Source organism: Urocampus carinirostris, chromosome 5 (assembly GCF_059441175.1).
Source record: "Urocampus carinirostris isolate Australia breed hairy pipefish chromosome 5, RoL_Ucar_1.0, whole genome shotgun sequence".
Classification (NCBI taxonomy): domain Eukaryota; kingdom Metazoa; phylum Chordata; class Actinopteri; order Syngnathiformes; family Syngnathidae; genus Urocampus; species Urocampus carinirostris.
Window position 1 is genome coordinate 7,816,654 of NC_142353.1, and position 16,516 is coordinate 7,833,169.

The following is a 16,516-nucleotide window of genomic DNA, read 5'->3' on the forward strand; positions in this document are numbered from 1 at the left end:
CCTTATGTAGGCCTTATAATGAATGTAAGACATTCTGTATGTATACTGGACTGTCTCAGAAAATTAGAATATTGTGATAAAGTTCTTTATTTTCTGTAATGCAATTAAAAAAACAAAAATGTCATACATTCTGGATTCATTACACATCAACTGAACTATTTCAAGCCTTTTATTATTTTAATATTGCTGAATTTGGCTTACAGCTTAAGAAAACTCAAAAATCCTATCTCAAAATATTAGAATATCATGAAAAAGTATACAAGTAGGCTATTCAACTAATCACCTGAATCATCTAATTAACTCGAAACACCTTGCGAGGGTTTCCTGAGCCTTAAAAACACTCAGCTTGGTTCAGTAAACTAAATCACAAGTATGGGGAAGACTGCTGATCTGAGGACCATCATTGATACCCTCAATCAGGAGGGTAAGACACAAAAAGAAATTTCTCAAAGAGCAGGCTGTTCACAGAGTGCAGTTTCAAAGCATATCCACAAAAAGTCTGTTGGAAGGGAAAAATGTGGCCGGAAACGCTGCACAACCAAGAGAGATGACCGCAGCCTTGACAAAATTGTGAAGAAGAGCCGCTTCCAGAATTTGGGGGAGCTTCAAAGACAGTGGGCTGAAGCTGGAGTCCAGGTATCAAAAGCCACAGTTCACAGACGTGTCCGGGAAATGGGCTACAATAGCCGTATTCCCATGGTCAAGCCACTTCTGAACTCAAGACAACTGAAGAAGCGTCTGACTTGGGCTATGGAGAAGAAGCACTTGACAGTTGCAGAGTGGTCCAAAGTCCTCTTTTCAGACGAAAGCAAGTTTTGCATTTCATTTGGAAGTCAAGGCGCCAGAGTCTGGAGAAAGGCTGGAGAGGAGCAAAATCCAAGTTGCTTGAAATCCAGTGTGAAGTTCCCACAGTCAGCAATGGTTTGGGGAGCCATGTCAGCTGCTGGTGTTGGTCCACTGCGTTTCATCAAGTCCAGAGTAAATGCAACTGTGTACCAAGAGATTTTAGAGCACTACATGCTTCCATCTGCTGAAAAGCTCTATGGAGATAAGGTTTTCATTTTCCAGCATGATCTGGCACCTGCCCACAGTGCCAAAACCACCAGTAACTGGTGCACTGACCATGGCATCACTGTCCTTGATTGGCCTGCTAATTCCCCTGACCTGAACCCCATCGAGAATTTGTGGGGTATAGTTAAGAAGAAGATGAAAGACACCAGACCTACAAATGCAAATGAGCTGAAGGCCGCTATCGAAGCATCCTGGGCATCAATAACACCTCAGCAATGCCACAGGCTGATTGCCTCCATGCCACGCCGGATTGATGCAGTAATCCGTGCAAAAGGATTCCCAACCAAGTACTGAGTGCATCAATGGACATTTTCAAATGTTTGATTTAGTTTTGCTGTTATAAAATTATTTTTTGACTTGGTCTGAGGAAGTATTCTAATATTTTGAGATAGGATTTTTGAGTTTTTTTCAGCTGTAAGCCAAAATCAGCAATATTCAAATAATAAAAGGCTTGAAATAGTTCAGTTGATGTGTAATGAATCCAGAATGTATGACATTTTTGTTTTTTAATTGCATTACAGAAAATAAAGAACTTTATCACAATATTCTAATTTTCTGAGACAGTCCAGTATATAATAGCTATATTGGCCTATTTTCCTGTGGAGAATGAGGCACCACGTGACTACTCTGTTGTACCATGCAGCCTCAAGTTTAACTTCATTAAAATAGCAGCCTTCGAAAAGTTCAAGCAAATAAAATACCATTAATACAGTTTGTGTTAATTATGTGCAGTTATTTTTCTCTTTTTACCATTGGGCTCCATCGCCAATCACACATCTGCCGGTTTGTCCAAAAAAGCCACATGCCTGATTTGTGACGCCTTTTAAAATGCGGAGCTCTTCTAACACATGGGACATAGGAGAAAGTGGAACATAAGCGGAGGAAAAATGCGCTGGCATCAATGTTCTCCCTGCGGGAGTTCAAGCCTTAGAGTTGTGTCTTTACGTCTAAATATGAATTTGCTGCGTTTGAGGCAACAAGTCCCATGAAGGCTTGGGCCGGCCCTGGTCAAACCCGTTACTTCCCACCCTTGAACTAATACTAACTGACCTCATAGTTACATTCCTTGTTGAAAGATAGTTATTCTACACATTTGCAGAGCATTGGAAAAAGAATTGATTGTGTAATGTTTGTCCTCCTACAAGAAAACATCAAAACAAAATTATTTTTCTTCCCCCATCTTTTTTTAATATGTTCACACTTTTGGAAAAGTGCCCGCAGGAAGCCACTCGGCAGCGCTAAAAGGCCTCGTGGCTCCTGAGCTGTGGGTTGCCAACCTCCTAGATTAGGACTAGAAAACTAAAGTTTATATTACCTAAATTTTATCTGTCTGTCTCCCTGTCCATTAATGTGTTTTAAGATTGTTGCTAACCTACAAATGTTTGCATGGACTTGCCACCTCTTATCTATTTTTTGTGCAGCCCTTTGAAACTATACAAAAATTGAAAGAGAGTGGATTTATTTTTGTGTATGATAGACGTGGGAACCTTCTGATTGATGTTTAATTACAATTTATGGCTCACACTAAACCTTTAACCCCAGTGGCTCCACACATTTTCGTATATACAGTAATGTCTTTGCAGTTCCCATAAAAGGTTTGTGAAATTTTTTTTGGGTTTGAACAAATTTATTGACACTAATATTAAAATAAAACAATCATGACAATCACAACAGCAATCAAGCACATTCATAGCATTTTCACTTATGTCAAAGTAGTGCCAACTGCCAACCACTCTGGGACTTTTTAAAACAACACTTAAAACGGTGCTATGTTTGTAGATCATCACAATTCGTTAAACCGTTGCAATTAAAGACCACGATCTTTAATTTATGACAATGAAAGAAAATCACGTTCGTGATTTCAACAGGCTTTGGTGCACAGTTGGGAGTTGCCTTCGCGCCAGGTAGACAATACAACTACATTTCCCAAGATGCTCTAAAAGGCCTTAGCTAAATCCATTTGCTGCAGCAAGAAGAAACATCCGGGTCTCCCTGGATTTAGACAGGCGACCCGTCGCCATTCGTGCAAGCGACTAGAAATTTATATTTGGAGCAAAATATTAACGTTGAACGAGTTCTATTAATATAGAGCATTTATTAAAACGATCGGTTAACTGATACCCACTCGAAGAGGAGCTTCAAAACTAGGGGTCTTGGCCCCGTGTGGCGAGATTTCGTCCTTTTTCCTCAGACCTTCCATAACTTGAGACGCCGATATCGTGTCTCTTGTTTTTTTTTCCTCTGGATTGATTTGTTGTGAAGATGTCGCCGTGATGGGTTGTCCGCGTTTGAAAGATATGAATCGGGGCCTTTGTTGCCTGACCCGCACTTATTGCATCCAACTTGATTCGTTTTGGTTATTGTTTGATACTCGAAAGCTCAACGGTTCTTGGCTCGAAGCTCGGCCTAGTTCACTGCACGGAAACAGACATGGAGAAGAACCCAAACAGCAGCAATACCAAGGTTCCACCTCGTTCCAGCTCCTCTGGGCCACCCCCGGGGGATTCTAAACCCAAAACAGGTAAATAATTTAATCCGGTTTCCGTTTAAACAACACGTCAAAGGGTTTTGAGGCACGATGTTTGTGTGTGATGGGACAACTCCCTGTTGGGGCCTCGTCGTAAGGTATTGCCATCATGGCTGACAGCGATGTCAAAACATTTGACCCGCTCTTCAAAGTTAACGACAAGCTAGTTGCTAACATACGCCCAACTGTGCCGTTTGTATCATTAAGTTTTGCTTACATATTTTACGTCAATGTTGATTAGTTGTAGACACTTGATTTTATTCTGGTCGCATCAGACTTTAGTTGGTGCCTTATCGTATTACGATTAGAGTGCCTTGCTCTCTCTCCCTATACATAGTAGCAAACAAATTGCATAACACACTCCCAAAAGCAATTTTATGCATGACAGTGACTTGTCAAGTTACCTAAATCCTGTAGCTCTAAAACACTAGACGAGATTGTTCTAACAAAAGTTATTTTCTTTTTAACACTCAAACATTTACTACAGCGTACACGGATTAAGATGATTACAAAATTTATAGAATGTGAGAAAACTGTAAGTTGACAACTATGCTATTCTCACACTACAATTTCACGATTTATGCTGTAGAATGAAAATCATTTGTAGCGGTAAGATGGGGCCTAAAAAATGCAGTCCGACCAGGGTCCGAGGGTTTTAAAAGCTCGAGCCCAACCAATTACGGTAACTTGTTTTGGTCCCCAAAAAAATCCTAATTTTCATTGTTTATTTTTAAGGGCCAGGGTTCTCTCGCTGACATATTGAAAAATAAATCATCCACCCGTCACTGTCCTTTTTTTTGTTATTGCGGGGTGGAGTATCCGCACGATTTATTAAATACTTTTCTCAAGCGGGCTCATTATCTTACTTTCATCCTTGGTTGAGCTACAATGCTTACATGTTTTGTACATTTCATTTTTTAGATAGTAAGAATAATGGAGGCACCAAGCGTTACGGCCGCAAGCGGGAGTCCTCTTTTCCGAAAGCTGAAAACTTCTCGGGCACACGTCGCACCAATCCACAGAAAAGCAAGAATTTTGACAAGAGACCCCCGCAGAGAGGTGGAGGACGACAGTATGGGGTTGCAGGTGGAGGACGACGGGAGGAGGTTGGTAGAGTTAATGTATTTAAAGTTAAGTTTACTGTATGTCAGAACTTTATACTAACAGTTGTGTCTTTTACTTCTGCTTGTTCAGGTAGCAGAGGCGCGCCGGGCAGAGTTTAGCCCGGCTCAATTTGCTGGACCGAAAAAAATAAGCCTGAACCATCTGTTGAACTTCACCTTTGAGCCTCGTGCAGGTAACGGTGTTGTCGGAGATGGAGGCTACACCTGCTGGGGACGCCGAAATAAATGGGGTCAAAAGCATAAGCCCTTTAACAAGGAGCTTTTCTTGCAGGCCAAGTAAGCAAATAAATAAATTGCAACCTAAATGAGAAGATATGTTTTTCAAGCAAGTTTGACTATCACTGTCCAATTTAGTTGCCAGTTTGTGGTGACTGATGACCAGGACTACAAGGCTCACTTTACTGATCCAGATACTTTGGTCAACTGGGACTGTGTGCAACAAGTGGTAAGTGCATGACTACCTAGTGTACAATGTTTTCACTGTAGAAGTAACATTTTATTCATGTTTATTTCCAATTCAGCGGATATACAGTCATGAAGTGCCATCTTGCCCAATCTGTCTCTACCCACCTGTGGCAGCCCGCATTACGCGTTGTGGACATATCTTTTGCTGGCCTTGCATACTACATTATCTGTCTTTAAGTGACAAGACATGGTCGAAGTGCCCAATATGTTATGAAGCTGTCCACACAGAGGACCTGAGGAGGTAATCAAGAAATTGTGACATTTGAATATTACTTCACAGTCAACTAAGAGCTTTAAGGCTTTTTTTTATGTGCCGACCTATGATTGAAAATTAGGTAATTTCAAAACTAGAGAAGCATTTCTTCCTCAAAATACAGACTATTGTTTACTTTGTTGTATACATGTCGTATTCATATTTGATAGTGCTTGTTGGTTAAAAGCAAACCTTAAGGTGCAAATCTGTGTGGAGCCACCCTTTATTTTAAGCTGGGGATATTTTGTAATTTGTTCCAATATATTTTAAATTAAATTTGTGATTATCGTTGCAGTGTGGTTGCTATGGAGACTAGACAATATGTTGTTGGTGATGTCATCACTATGCGCCTCATGCGAAGAGAGAAGGGGGCTTTGGTGGCCATGCCAAGCTCTCAGTGGGTGAAAGTGGAAGAGCCTGTAAGATTTGGAGGTAAACAGTTATGTTTTTCCTGTTCATTTTGTTTTCCCTGTTATACATTCTTAACAAGGTTAATCTTGTAGTCCACTTGTTAGGTTGATGTTTACTTAACTTATCTGTTTATGCTATTTAGATACTTCTCTGAGCCCGTTTTCTAAGCTGCTGCTCACCTCCACCACTCAAGTCCTCAGCCTTGTCGAAGAAGAAAAGTCCATCCTGCAGAATCAGCTATGCCAGGAAGAGGATTCACAAAGTTGTTTCATCCAGAGCGCGCTTTGTCATTTGCAGGTAAAGGTCTACTTGTATGCACAGGCCCTCTTTTTGTTATACTAATGTCAGATTTTTGCAAGAAATGTTTGTTACCCCAAAATGGTCATAAATTACACTGCTCGTCCATACATTCTCCTCAACAGACAACAATGTGATTGCCTGGGAACAGTCTTGTAACGGCTGTTCAGACTTGCTTTTCACACTTTGTGTCTGGATATTCATCTCATCTCATCTCATTAACCGTACCGCTTATCCTCATTAGGGTCGCGGGGGGGCTGGAGCCCATCCCAGCCATCTCCGGGCAGTGGGCAGGGGACACCCTGAACTGGTTGCCGGCCAATCGCAGGGCACACAGGGACAGACAACTCATTCGCTCATTCACACCTAGGGACAATTTGGACCGGCCAATTCACCTGAAATGCATGTCTTTGGAATGTGGGAGGAAACCGGAGTGCCCGGAGGAAACCCACGCAAGCACGGGGAGAACATACAAACTCCGCACAGGAAGTCTGGAGCTGGATTTGAACCCACGACAGGTTCCCATGACATGAACTGTGCCGCACAAGCGCTAACCACTGCTCCACCGTGCTGGATATTGTTTTTCATTAATGCTTTCCATTGTATTTATACTCTAGTCATCTGGGAGGCACTTCAGTTGCACCACACTAGGGATAAGGCACTTTTTTGGATCATTGATTTTCTTATTATGACAAAATCCGTTACTTGTATTTGTACAGTAATCCAAAATAGTGTATAATTACTTCTTCATGGACTAGGAGCGAGAAGAAAAGTTGCTAAAGCAGCAGAGGCAGCAATCAGATGCCGACAACATTTTTGATTTATCCACTTTGGCTCTTGAGGAAACTGCTCCTCAGATTGATGAAGTGGTGACCATAAGCAGTTCTGTCAAGGTATAAAATTTAAAGAAAATTAATTTTCCTATGTACTTTTCCTGGTTTTAGCCACAGTCTCTTAATGTGTTTTCTCTTTTTAGCCTATTCTTCAGTATTCTTCTGCTTTTGATGATGAGGTGGCAGAGGGGCCAGTTGCTGAAGCATTTGAGGGGACTTCTGAAGATGCTTTAGAAAGTGTGCTTGAAGAACCTTTTGATGCTGTGCTGCATCCAACTCCTCATCACCTTTTTGATGAGGAAAATTCTGCTGCTAAAATGTCAGAACTGAGTCACATGCAAACCAACAAGGTGCACGGACCCTTCTACTATTTCTACCAAGGTTGGTATTGTCCAAGAAAATACACCAGATATCAGTACTTGTAACATTTCCTATGTATTTCCTTCTCTAGCTGAAGACTGCCAGCAAATGTTCTTACACCCTGTGAATATACGTTGTTTGCTGCGAGAATATGGAAGCTTGGAGGCCAGCCCAGACTCCATCACTGCTAAAGTGGTGGAGATTGAGGGACACACGGTCACTGAGGTGAGCTTACCCAACGCTCTTATTGTGTAAACTGTAAAGCCCTTGTTGTCCCCTTTGAAACATTCAAAATACTATTTGGTTTAATTACATGCCTACTTAACGTTAAATTGTTTTGGAAAAGTAAGAATATTTTGATATTTGTCATATATTCGAATCATTCTTTCACTTTTCATTTACTTGTTATAGGAGATTCGTCGTCGTCATCGTTACTTGTCACATCTGCCCCTCACTTGTGAGTTTAGCATCTGTGAGTTATCCTTGCAGCCACCAATCCTATCCAAGGAAACCATTGACACATTTGCAGGTTTGTATTTTCATTATAAAATGCATATCCAAATTAACGCAATTCAGTTACTTATGAAGTAGCACAAATCAATCTTGTGTAAATGTACTGTAAGAAAATAAACAATGCTTTTGATCTTTTTCTGAATCTTCCTACCATTTTTGTAAACTTTCCTTTCTTCAAGTGACTGCAATATGGATGGAAAAATCCAGAGTGGATATAATGTGTATGCATCCATTTGAAAAAAGATGACCTTTACATTTCAAAAAAGTGAATTGAAAATACATCTGACATTTGTTACTTGTTAAGCTTTCTTTTCTCTTTTCTTTTTTGTTTTGTTTCGAGTGCATGTAAATATAATAACGGAGGTGGATCATTTCATGTGCCCGGAATTAAACAAAACGCTTTCAAAATCACATAAGAAATTTAAAACTAGGCACTTGTTATACATAAATGAAATAGCATATTTAGAACTTTTGACAAATGGATTTTCAACCCTCCTTGAAGATGAATTGGAGAAAAGAAAACGCCTGAGACAGAAGAAAGTGAGGGATGAGAAGCGTAGAGAAAAGCGAATTGAAATGGAAGAAAACAAGAAGCAGGGTAGATGTAAGTATAGCTGCTGCTTTAAAAGTTTCAAATGTTATCGTTCTGTTATACGTACATTTAATTGATGCTCCTGGTTTTCCATTAGACCCTGAGGTGCATATTGGACTAGAGAACCTTCATAATTTCCCAGCTTTCGGATCACCTCACAATAGCAGCCCTCCTGTTCATCCTGATTTTACTCTAGTTCCTCCGTCTCCCATTTGCAGCAGTTCTTCCTCTGGTAAGCATACCATTTTACTTAATTATGGTCTGCTAACTGCAGTTCTAGATAATGTTTTAAAAGATTATTTTTGACATTTACAGGTGTATACTATTTATTGGATACATTTCTGTTTACTGTTAAGTTATTTGACACTTGGAATGTTAATGTTTATACGTGTCACTGGGTTTTCAGATTTGCAATGATTTCTTGTTCCAATAGCTCATGTCCCTTAAATGACAAAAATGCATTTTAGTGCACTTTATAAAAAATATCTATATTTGCGGGTTCATAACATTTATATTTTTGTTTGTTATTTGACAAACTCTGATTTTTTTTTATGTAATATTGTAGACTTTTCTGTTTTGTAGACTATTTTCTGAACTATTTTTTTCCAGAAAAGTCAATATTTGAATAAAGAGGAAATTAACAATGTGATGTTTTTTTTTATCCGATTCATCGCGAATCAAAAGAATAACTGTTTGTTGCAACCTTAAAATTAAAGTACGTATTTTCCGCACTATAAGGCGCACCTAAAAGTCTTAATTTTTTTCAAAAGCTGACCATGCGCCTTTTAATACAGTGCGCCTTATTTATGGATCAATATTAAATCGCAAACTCTTCAAACTAATTTGCAGCCGCCGACTAGATTTTTCCCCGAACGCCAAGTAGTCTGCGGTGTATGCTGGGATTTATTTACCGGCGTTTCATTGGCTAACCAATGTGCCAATCATCATTTGAATCGATCACTATTGGCTAAAATTATTCGGAGGTCAAGGGGCGGATCCTTTTTATCATTTACAGGCTGGCATTGGCTTAAACTGTAAAACAAAGCCTGCAATTGGCCGAAAAAGATGTGTCAATCATCAGTTGAATTGATCACTATTCGCTAAAGTTATTCGGAGGTCAAGGGGCGGATCCTTTTTATCATTTACAGGCTGGCATTGGCTGAAGCGGCAAAACAAAGCTTGCAATTGGCCGAAAAAGATGAATGCGTATAGCACGTGGTTTGACGGCATACAGAAAGCATTTTTTTACTATTCTGTATTTGTAAATATTTTATTCTCCTGGATTTACTAAACTCACGGATATAAGAGGACCATGGCTGCACATTATTATTGAACACAACGACTTCGGTGAGCTACCCTGTCTATATATTTTCCCAGTATCTTGTTTCAGACTGAACTCGATGTTTCTGTGATAAGCGGTGCAGATAATGGATGGAATGGAGTGTCTATTTTTAAATTAAACTCAATTCCAAGTCTTTATTGTCATATGCACAGTAAAGTTGCAAGCGAAAAAGAAAATGGAAACTAAGGAATGGTTGGTATTTCTTGAATCCCAAGACTTTAACCTTCCGAATGATATTTGGAACGATGCATTTGAGTGACATCGTACGGACACCGCATCCGCACGTGTCTATGACACGTATTTGCTTCTTTGCAAGCTTTGGGAATGTTAAGGGGGTAATAAGTTTGACTGAATCATCTGACTGTTTTGTCGACGTTCCCATTGTAGCACCTTATAATCCGGTGCGCCTTATCTATGGAAGATATAGGACCAAAAATATTTTTGGGGGGTGCGCCCTATAACCCGGTGCGGAAAATACGGTAACTCATTAACTCATTTTTCACAATTGTGCTGAGAAAATAACTTAAGGCTTTTAGTTAGTTTAACTTTAAGCTCTGAACGCACTTGACGGCATGTAATGCAATCCTGATTGCAATTAGTCAATTTTAACTTGGAAAGCAAAATGATATGACATGTTCCTTAGGCAAGATCACATGAATTTGAAATGTTGAAATCACAAGTGTTCATCCCAAAAATTTAATTTTCCGTGTGCAATTTTAAACTTTTTAAGTAGCACCTCCAGAATTTGTTGAAGTATCACAAAAATCGCAGTAACTAAGGTTTATTCACAAAGGACCAAATACGTCTTCTGCTTGATGCCTACCTTCACTCTTTTTGTTTTGAGATTTTTATGTAACTGTCAGTCTTTTCAGAATAAAGGCTTTCTTTTGATGACCATACCTGAACTCACCCCCTTTTTTTGGGGGGGCATTTCAGATGGTATGTCATTCCCATGTCTGAATGGACAAAGTTCTCCTATCGTGGGAAGTTTGGAAGATGACTCTCACTGCATGTCTTTTGCACAGGTTTGTTTTATTTGCAACGATTTAGTGAATAACAATTATTTGTGTTGTATTACTGTTGCTCTTATAAATTGCGTTTAGCAGTTAGAAATTTACACATTTGTTAATCCCGAGGCTCACTGCCATTATCACAATTATTACTTTTTACTTGTGTATGTAAATGTACTTTATTTATACAGCCCTTTGCAACAATCCTTTTGGTGAACCAAAGTGCTGTAGAGTAGATGGTAATTGAAGAGAAGCAATATGTAAAACAAATAAAAAATATTGGACAATAGATATATATTAAAATTCAAATATGAATGAGATTTGCTCCTAAATCCTGTTACACTTTTATTTCAAATATGAAAAATATGTCAATGTCAACAGCCTAAATTTATATAAAGTTACATGCTCAACCTTATCATTTTAAAGGCATTGTAGTGTTGTATACAATCATTCTGCCCTGTTTCATATTTGTGTTCAATATCCTGCTTTTTGTGTACTTTGCGTCGCTTAATTATTTTCATTATTCATCATTTAACTTGTGTGGTTTCTTCTGTAACGAGAAGCTGCCAGTCGACTGCAAAGAGCAACCAAAAAAAAGACAAACTACAGTATACATAGTATTCAAAAATAAAAAAGAATTGTGATTTTCATTTCCATTTACACACATTGTGTGAAACTGTATTTCTCTATAGATGCTGAGAGATGGGAAAGCCAGAGGTGATGGACTTAGAAGCACCACAAAGAAAGGTATTTGATAGCTAAATACATTTAATCTGACGTAACTTTAAAATACAATTAAACATTACCTGCTGTAAAACCTCATTTTTAAAGTTAAAATGTCATACATATGTTGTATTTATTCATGATATAAATCATTCCATAAACATTTTTAGGGGGAAGATAGCAGCTGGCTCAGAAAATGCAGAAGTGTGACCTAATCCTAAACTGCACCTTTTAACGGAAGTTAATCCAAATATTTTATTGCTAAATTATGCCATATGCACCGCTACTATTCTTACCACGGTATTCTGATTGACTGAGCTTGTGGAATATGGGCTAAGAAGCAAAGCCGACCCATCTTCCAAAAGGTGGCTAGTCATTTCCATTGAAAATGAAACAAAATTTTCTCAGTGCTCAAAAAGACTGATTGCAACTCAAACTAATGCCTAAGCACCTGTGACGTCATTTTGACTAGGTACTAAACGGCAACAATGCCACCACTTGGGATGGATTAAAATACAGGGGGCATTTTACTGCCAATTGCGTTAACGCAGTCTGCATTATGTTGAATTTACAGTACAATGAAGCATATAACAGTTAAAAATATTGGTTGTTCAATCTCTTCAGGTGGTTTCCAAATCTTTGTTTATATGTGTTCGCTGGGACTACTAAATATTGTTGTTCTACACCTATAGACTGCATTGTTAGTGTTGCTACGCTTGGTTAATGAGATACAATACCTCCAGATGGGTGTGTTTGCGGAGTAAAATAATAGTTTTGCTGTGTTAGATTTCACTTCCTGTAAAACCTGTTTTGTGCCTTGTAGTGTGCGTGACTTGTAAATGCTCCCTACACTCAAGACTGTTGTCATGCAGATAAACTGTTAGCGACACCAGCAGCAGACAGCGATGGAGAGAGTGACAGCTCAGATCGAGCTCCTGTGCCCAACTTTCAGAATTCTTTCAGCCAAGCATTTGAAAAGGCGCTTCTTAAACTGGACAGTCCAGAATCTTCTCCAAAACCCGTGGTTGTCTCCGGTGCGATATTTCCGAAATTTATTTTTGAATGAATTAACCTGAAGCTCTAAGATAACCTTTTACACAAACATATTTTTCTTTTGCAGATGATAAGGGAGGAAAGAAGAAAAAGAAAAAACAGAAACTTCTCTTCAGCACATCTATGGTCCACACAAAGTAGACAACACAGAAATTATGTTGTTTTCTACTTTTCTTTCTTCCTTGCCTAACCTGGGAGTTTTTTGCTTAAAATGTAAAAAATGTACTCGTATGATAAGCTGTTTGTCGTATTAACAGGCAAGTACTTTTTTGTTCTCCCTCAAATTCAAGTCTGTGCAAAATCTTTTGGGCAATACTTGTTTCAAATTAAGATAGTTTACTAACACTGGATACGATTAATTTTAGGTGTGTTATCACATAAATAGCAGTCAGCCAGCTGCAGGTACATTGTACCTTTAGAAATCTTTCCAGGAGTTTATGTGCTTATATACATCTGAGCCAACACGAAACTATCAGATTTCCTTTTGAAGTACGTTTGGATATCACTTAAGTACTTGTGGCAGTTTAGACACGCTAAATAGAGTGAAGCAGCAGCAGTATTGCAATTAAAAGCTTAGACGGATGCCCTCATGTTGTCCGAGGAAGCCATGAATAAAGGATTTTCTTGATTTGACTTTTTGTTTTTGAATTTAGCTTCCGATATATAGTTTCAGTGTTGCAATTGTGTGAACTTGGAGATCTGGTTTAAGGAGGTGACTTCACTGAAGAGATGATGGGTTTGTGAAACTCGCCTTTATTTCTGAGAAGAGGTTTTGGCATTTATCAATAAACAATTATGCACAATCACATGTGACGTGTTTTCATTCACAAACAAGCGGATTTTCTAAAAAAAAAAATGTTTTGTTCTAATGTTGAGTTCCGTCGGTTGAAATAAGTCATGCCAGCCATTGTCTCTCCCATCTCATCTCATTAGCTACACCGCTTATCCTCAGTAGGGTCGCGGGGGTGCTGGAGCCCATCCCAGCAATCATCGGGCAGTGGGCGGGGGACACCCTGAACTGGTTGCCAGCCAGTATTGTACATATTTCTCTGGGGAAATCTCTCCCAAATAAATATCAAACTTCTGAATGAAAAAAAGACAGTAATTGAGATATAAATTGACAATTGAATACTGTACTATTGATTAAGAATCAGGTTGATTAAGCAGCGCCTTTAAGATATACAGTAACTGGCGCACGCCAGCGGGAAGATCAATTGGACGCTTCTACTGAAGGCTTGTGATTCAGCCTCTGACAATATGCAGTTGAGTAATACAATGGTATAAAGTAATATTTCCTCCCTATCCAACAAACAATTTTTAATATATTTTAGTGTTTTTCAACTACTGTGCCATAGGAAATTGCTTGATTTTTTTCATTGCGACAAAGCATGCCATCTTTGTTTCCTTCAACTGGTCAAATCAAAATCTATTTGTATAGCACTTTTTAGATGCCGAAATGCAACTCAGTGCTGTTTGAAAATATTAAATAAAATAACTTCCCACCCAGCATATCTGTTAAATACAAAGACGCACACAAAAGGGTTAAACATTTCTAATAGAACGTCAAATCACAGACCAAAACGCTCCAATATATGTACATGTCTAGTTTTCAAGGAAAATTATTGTTTTTGTTACCAACTATTTACAGTTGTGGTCTAGTAAAATGCATCGATATCAGTAGATGGTGGCAGGTTACTTTTTATTTTTGTATACCAATTAGCTCGTGAAATGGTTGAGGAAAATGAATGTAACAACTTATTTATTTTGGTAAGGCTGTTGGATTGCACTGCAAAAAGTTCAAAACACTTTTTTGCTCATTGGGAGTATATTTTCGGGTTTAGAAAACCAGATAAAAAAAAACTTTGAAAAGTTCTTTCAAATTAAGGTGAAATCCCAAATTACAGCACAATTATTAACCGAAATGAGCCACGGTGACCCCAAATGATAAAACAAATTTATACAGTCAAAATTAAACAACATACCCGAGCGTAAAAAATAAACTTAAACAAATAAAATTAGTGTTGGGAATAAAGACTCAAACATTTTTGACAGACGGCCTGCCTCAAACTTTAATAATGTAAAAAATGTGCTTTGACTCAAAAAAAAAGAAGAGAAAATGTAATAAACAGCACAAGTTTCGCTCTTTTCGTGTGTTTATTTTGGAACTCTTAACCGGATGCCATATGTGTGAAATGTAATTTCGATCCCCAACCAGTGGAATCAACGAGCGCTGCCTCGTACTGCCTGTCAACAACACCGCAACCTGAAACAGGATAGCAGGCTCCTGGCTAGCAAAGTCAACCTGCTAAGTAGCTAAACCCCCATTGTTACCATTCGAACTTACCTCAATATTGCTTTATACAAACATGAAGCCTTATTCTAAAGTTGTTTAGACCCGGAAAAATGAGAAACGGACTTGGTTAGGTAAGTTCCATGAGTTTCCCCATCAAACAGCGAAAGACAGGTTCAGTCGGTGTTTCCATCTTGATTAGTTGTCTTGTATTAAGGTGGTTTTGGTTTTCTCAGTTTTTTGTCGTACTATAAAAACTTATTTCTATTGCACTAGTTTTTTTTGTTTGAACACGTGTTGCTTTTATTAGTCTTTTGGGCGGAGAAGTACAGTACAGACTTTTTTTCTCTTTGTGTTAATCTGTACGGTGTGTTGGAGGCTCTATTAGCTCAAACGGGGAGGTTTAGCGCTCGATCCTTAACAACTTTAAAACACAGTTTGTTATTTTTATTGGCCTAGGCACAGTTGGTTTTTTTTTCAGAAATTAAATAAATAGTTGAGGTGTTTTAAAAAAAATCAGGTGTGACCACTAGTTGCTTTAATTCTGACCAAAGTAAGCTTTGAATCACTGCTATAGAGAGATGATGGAGATGATGCTTCCTATTTAACTGGCATTGCAACTCCGGAAACATTTACTCATTAATTTATGTATTGCTAGGGTTTAAGAGGGGCGTACTTCTTCTGTAATGGGGAATTCTCCACTTTTGAAATACAGTGTTATGTGCTTTGTGCATATTGTAGTTTAAAATACAGTGTGTGTTATTCAGCACCACCTCTTAGTAAAAAAACTTGATTCATTAAAAAAAGTATTGATTTAAAAAGTATACAAAAATCATGATCCATGATTTAAGAATCATAGTATACGTGTAATTTGAGAAATTTAGTATTTTTTTTTACCTTACATCAGCTCCTTCTAAAGGGAGCTGACATGGTTGTCCGTCATAAAAAAAGGCTTAGCAAAACAATGAGAAGTAAAATGGTGCGTTTTAGTCGGTTAAAGTATCCATAGTTTGTATTCTTTCCTGTGCTTTTTAGTACATTTTTTGGTTGCACTACAACAGTGGCATCATACTCAGTTTGGTTCTGAAGACGGTTACAGGCTTTCACTTCTGAGGCAAGCCGAATCAGTAAAAGAATGTCAACTCAAAATTTTTAGTTATGCTTTATCATGAATGCGTTAGTTAACTATCCTACATATCATAATCATGAATGACGAGGGATACTTTTTAAGCAAAATACAACTTTTCACAAACATTAGGATTTTTTTTTTTATGTTTTCATTGAATGTGTTAACAGGTTTATTTTAACAGTTAAGTGAATGCAGATTTACATCTGAACCAATTCCCCATGCTATACTAATTCAAATCTCCCCTTAAGTGGCCAGAGAGAGCACTTGGCTTGTATTTATTTACAAAAAATATAACTTTTGATTGAAATGACATAGATACTCACTGATCATATTGAAAAACTCAGTAATTTATGGCGGCCTGGATCAAATCATCCAACAGTCCGGATTTGTCCTGCTTGGCCAGATGTTTGATATGCCTGCACTAATGAAATGAAATGATCTGCATTTATATAGCGCTTTTCAAGTCAATTACTTCCCAAAGCGCTTTACACATTTCCCAATAGCGGCCTTGCAGCCATGTAAG

At 38.3% G+C, this 16,516-nt stretch overlaps 2 protein-coding genes across 2 annotated transcripts in view; both read left to right on the plus strand.

Annotated features, from left to right (window-relative positions):
- The first annotated feature begins 2,980 nt into the window (after positions 1-2,980).
- On the plus strand, positions 2,981-13,377 carry rnf10 (ring finger protein 10). Its single transcript, XM_088335542.1, has 17 exons — positions 2,981-3,592; positions 4,520-4,704; positions 4,793-4,998; positions 5,077-5,167; positions 5,244-5,428; positions 5,736-5,872; positions 5,994-6,148; positions 6,907-7,041; positions 7,125-7,362; positions 7,433-7,566; positions 7,753-7,870; positions 8,357-8,458; positions 8,544-8,678; positions 10,725-10,813; positions 11,491-11,545; positions 12,394-12,555; positions 12,642-13,377. The coding sequence occupies exons 1-17, from the start codon at positions 3,502-3,504 to the stop codon at positions 12,713-12,715; spliced, it is 2,292 nt and encodes a 763-aa protein (XP_088191668.1). The 5' UTR covers positions 2,981-3,501; the 3' UTR covers positions 12,716-13,377.
- A 1,420-nt stretch (positions 13,378-14,797) lies between these two features.
- Positions 14,798-16,516, plus strand: part of LOC148365116 (uncharacterized) — a 32,027-nt gene continuing 30,308 nt past the window's right edge. The window contains exon 1 of the mRNA XM_088335543.1: positions 14,798-14,998. The gene's annotated coding sequence lies outside the window, so the exon portion shown is untranslated. The remainder of the gene's footprint in view (positions 14,999-16,516) is intronic.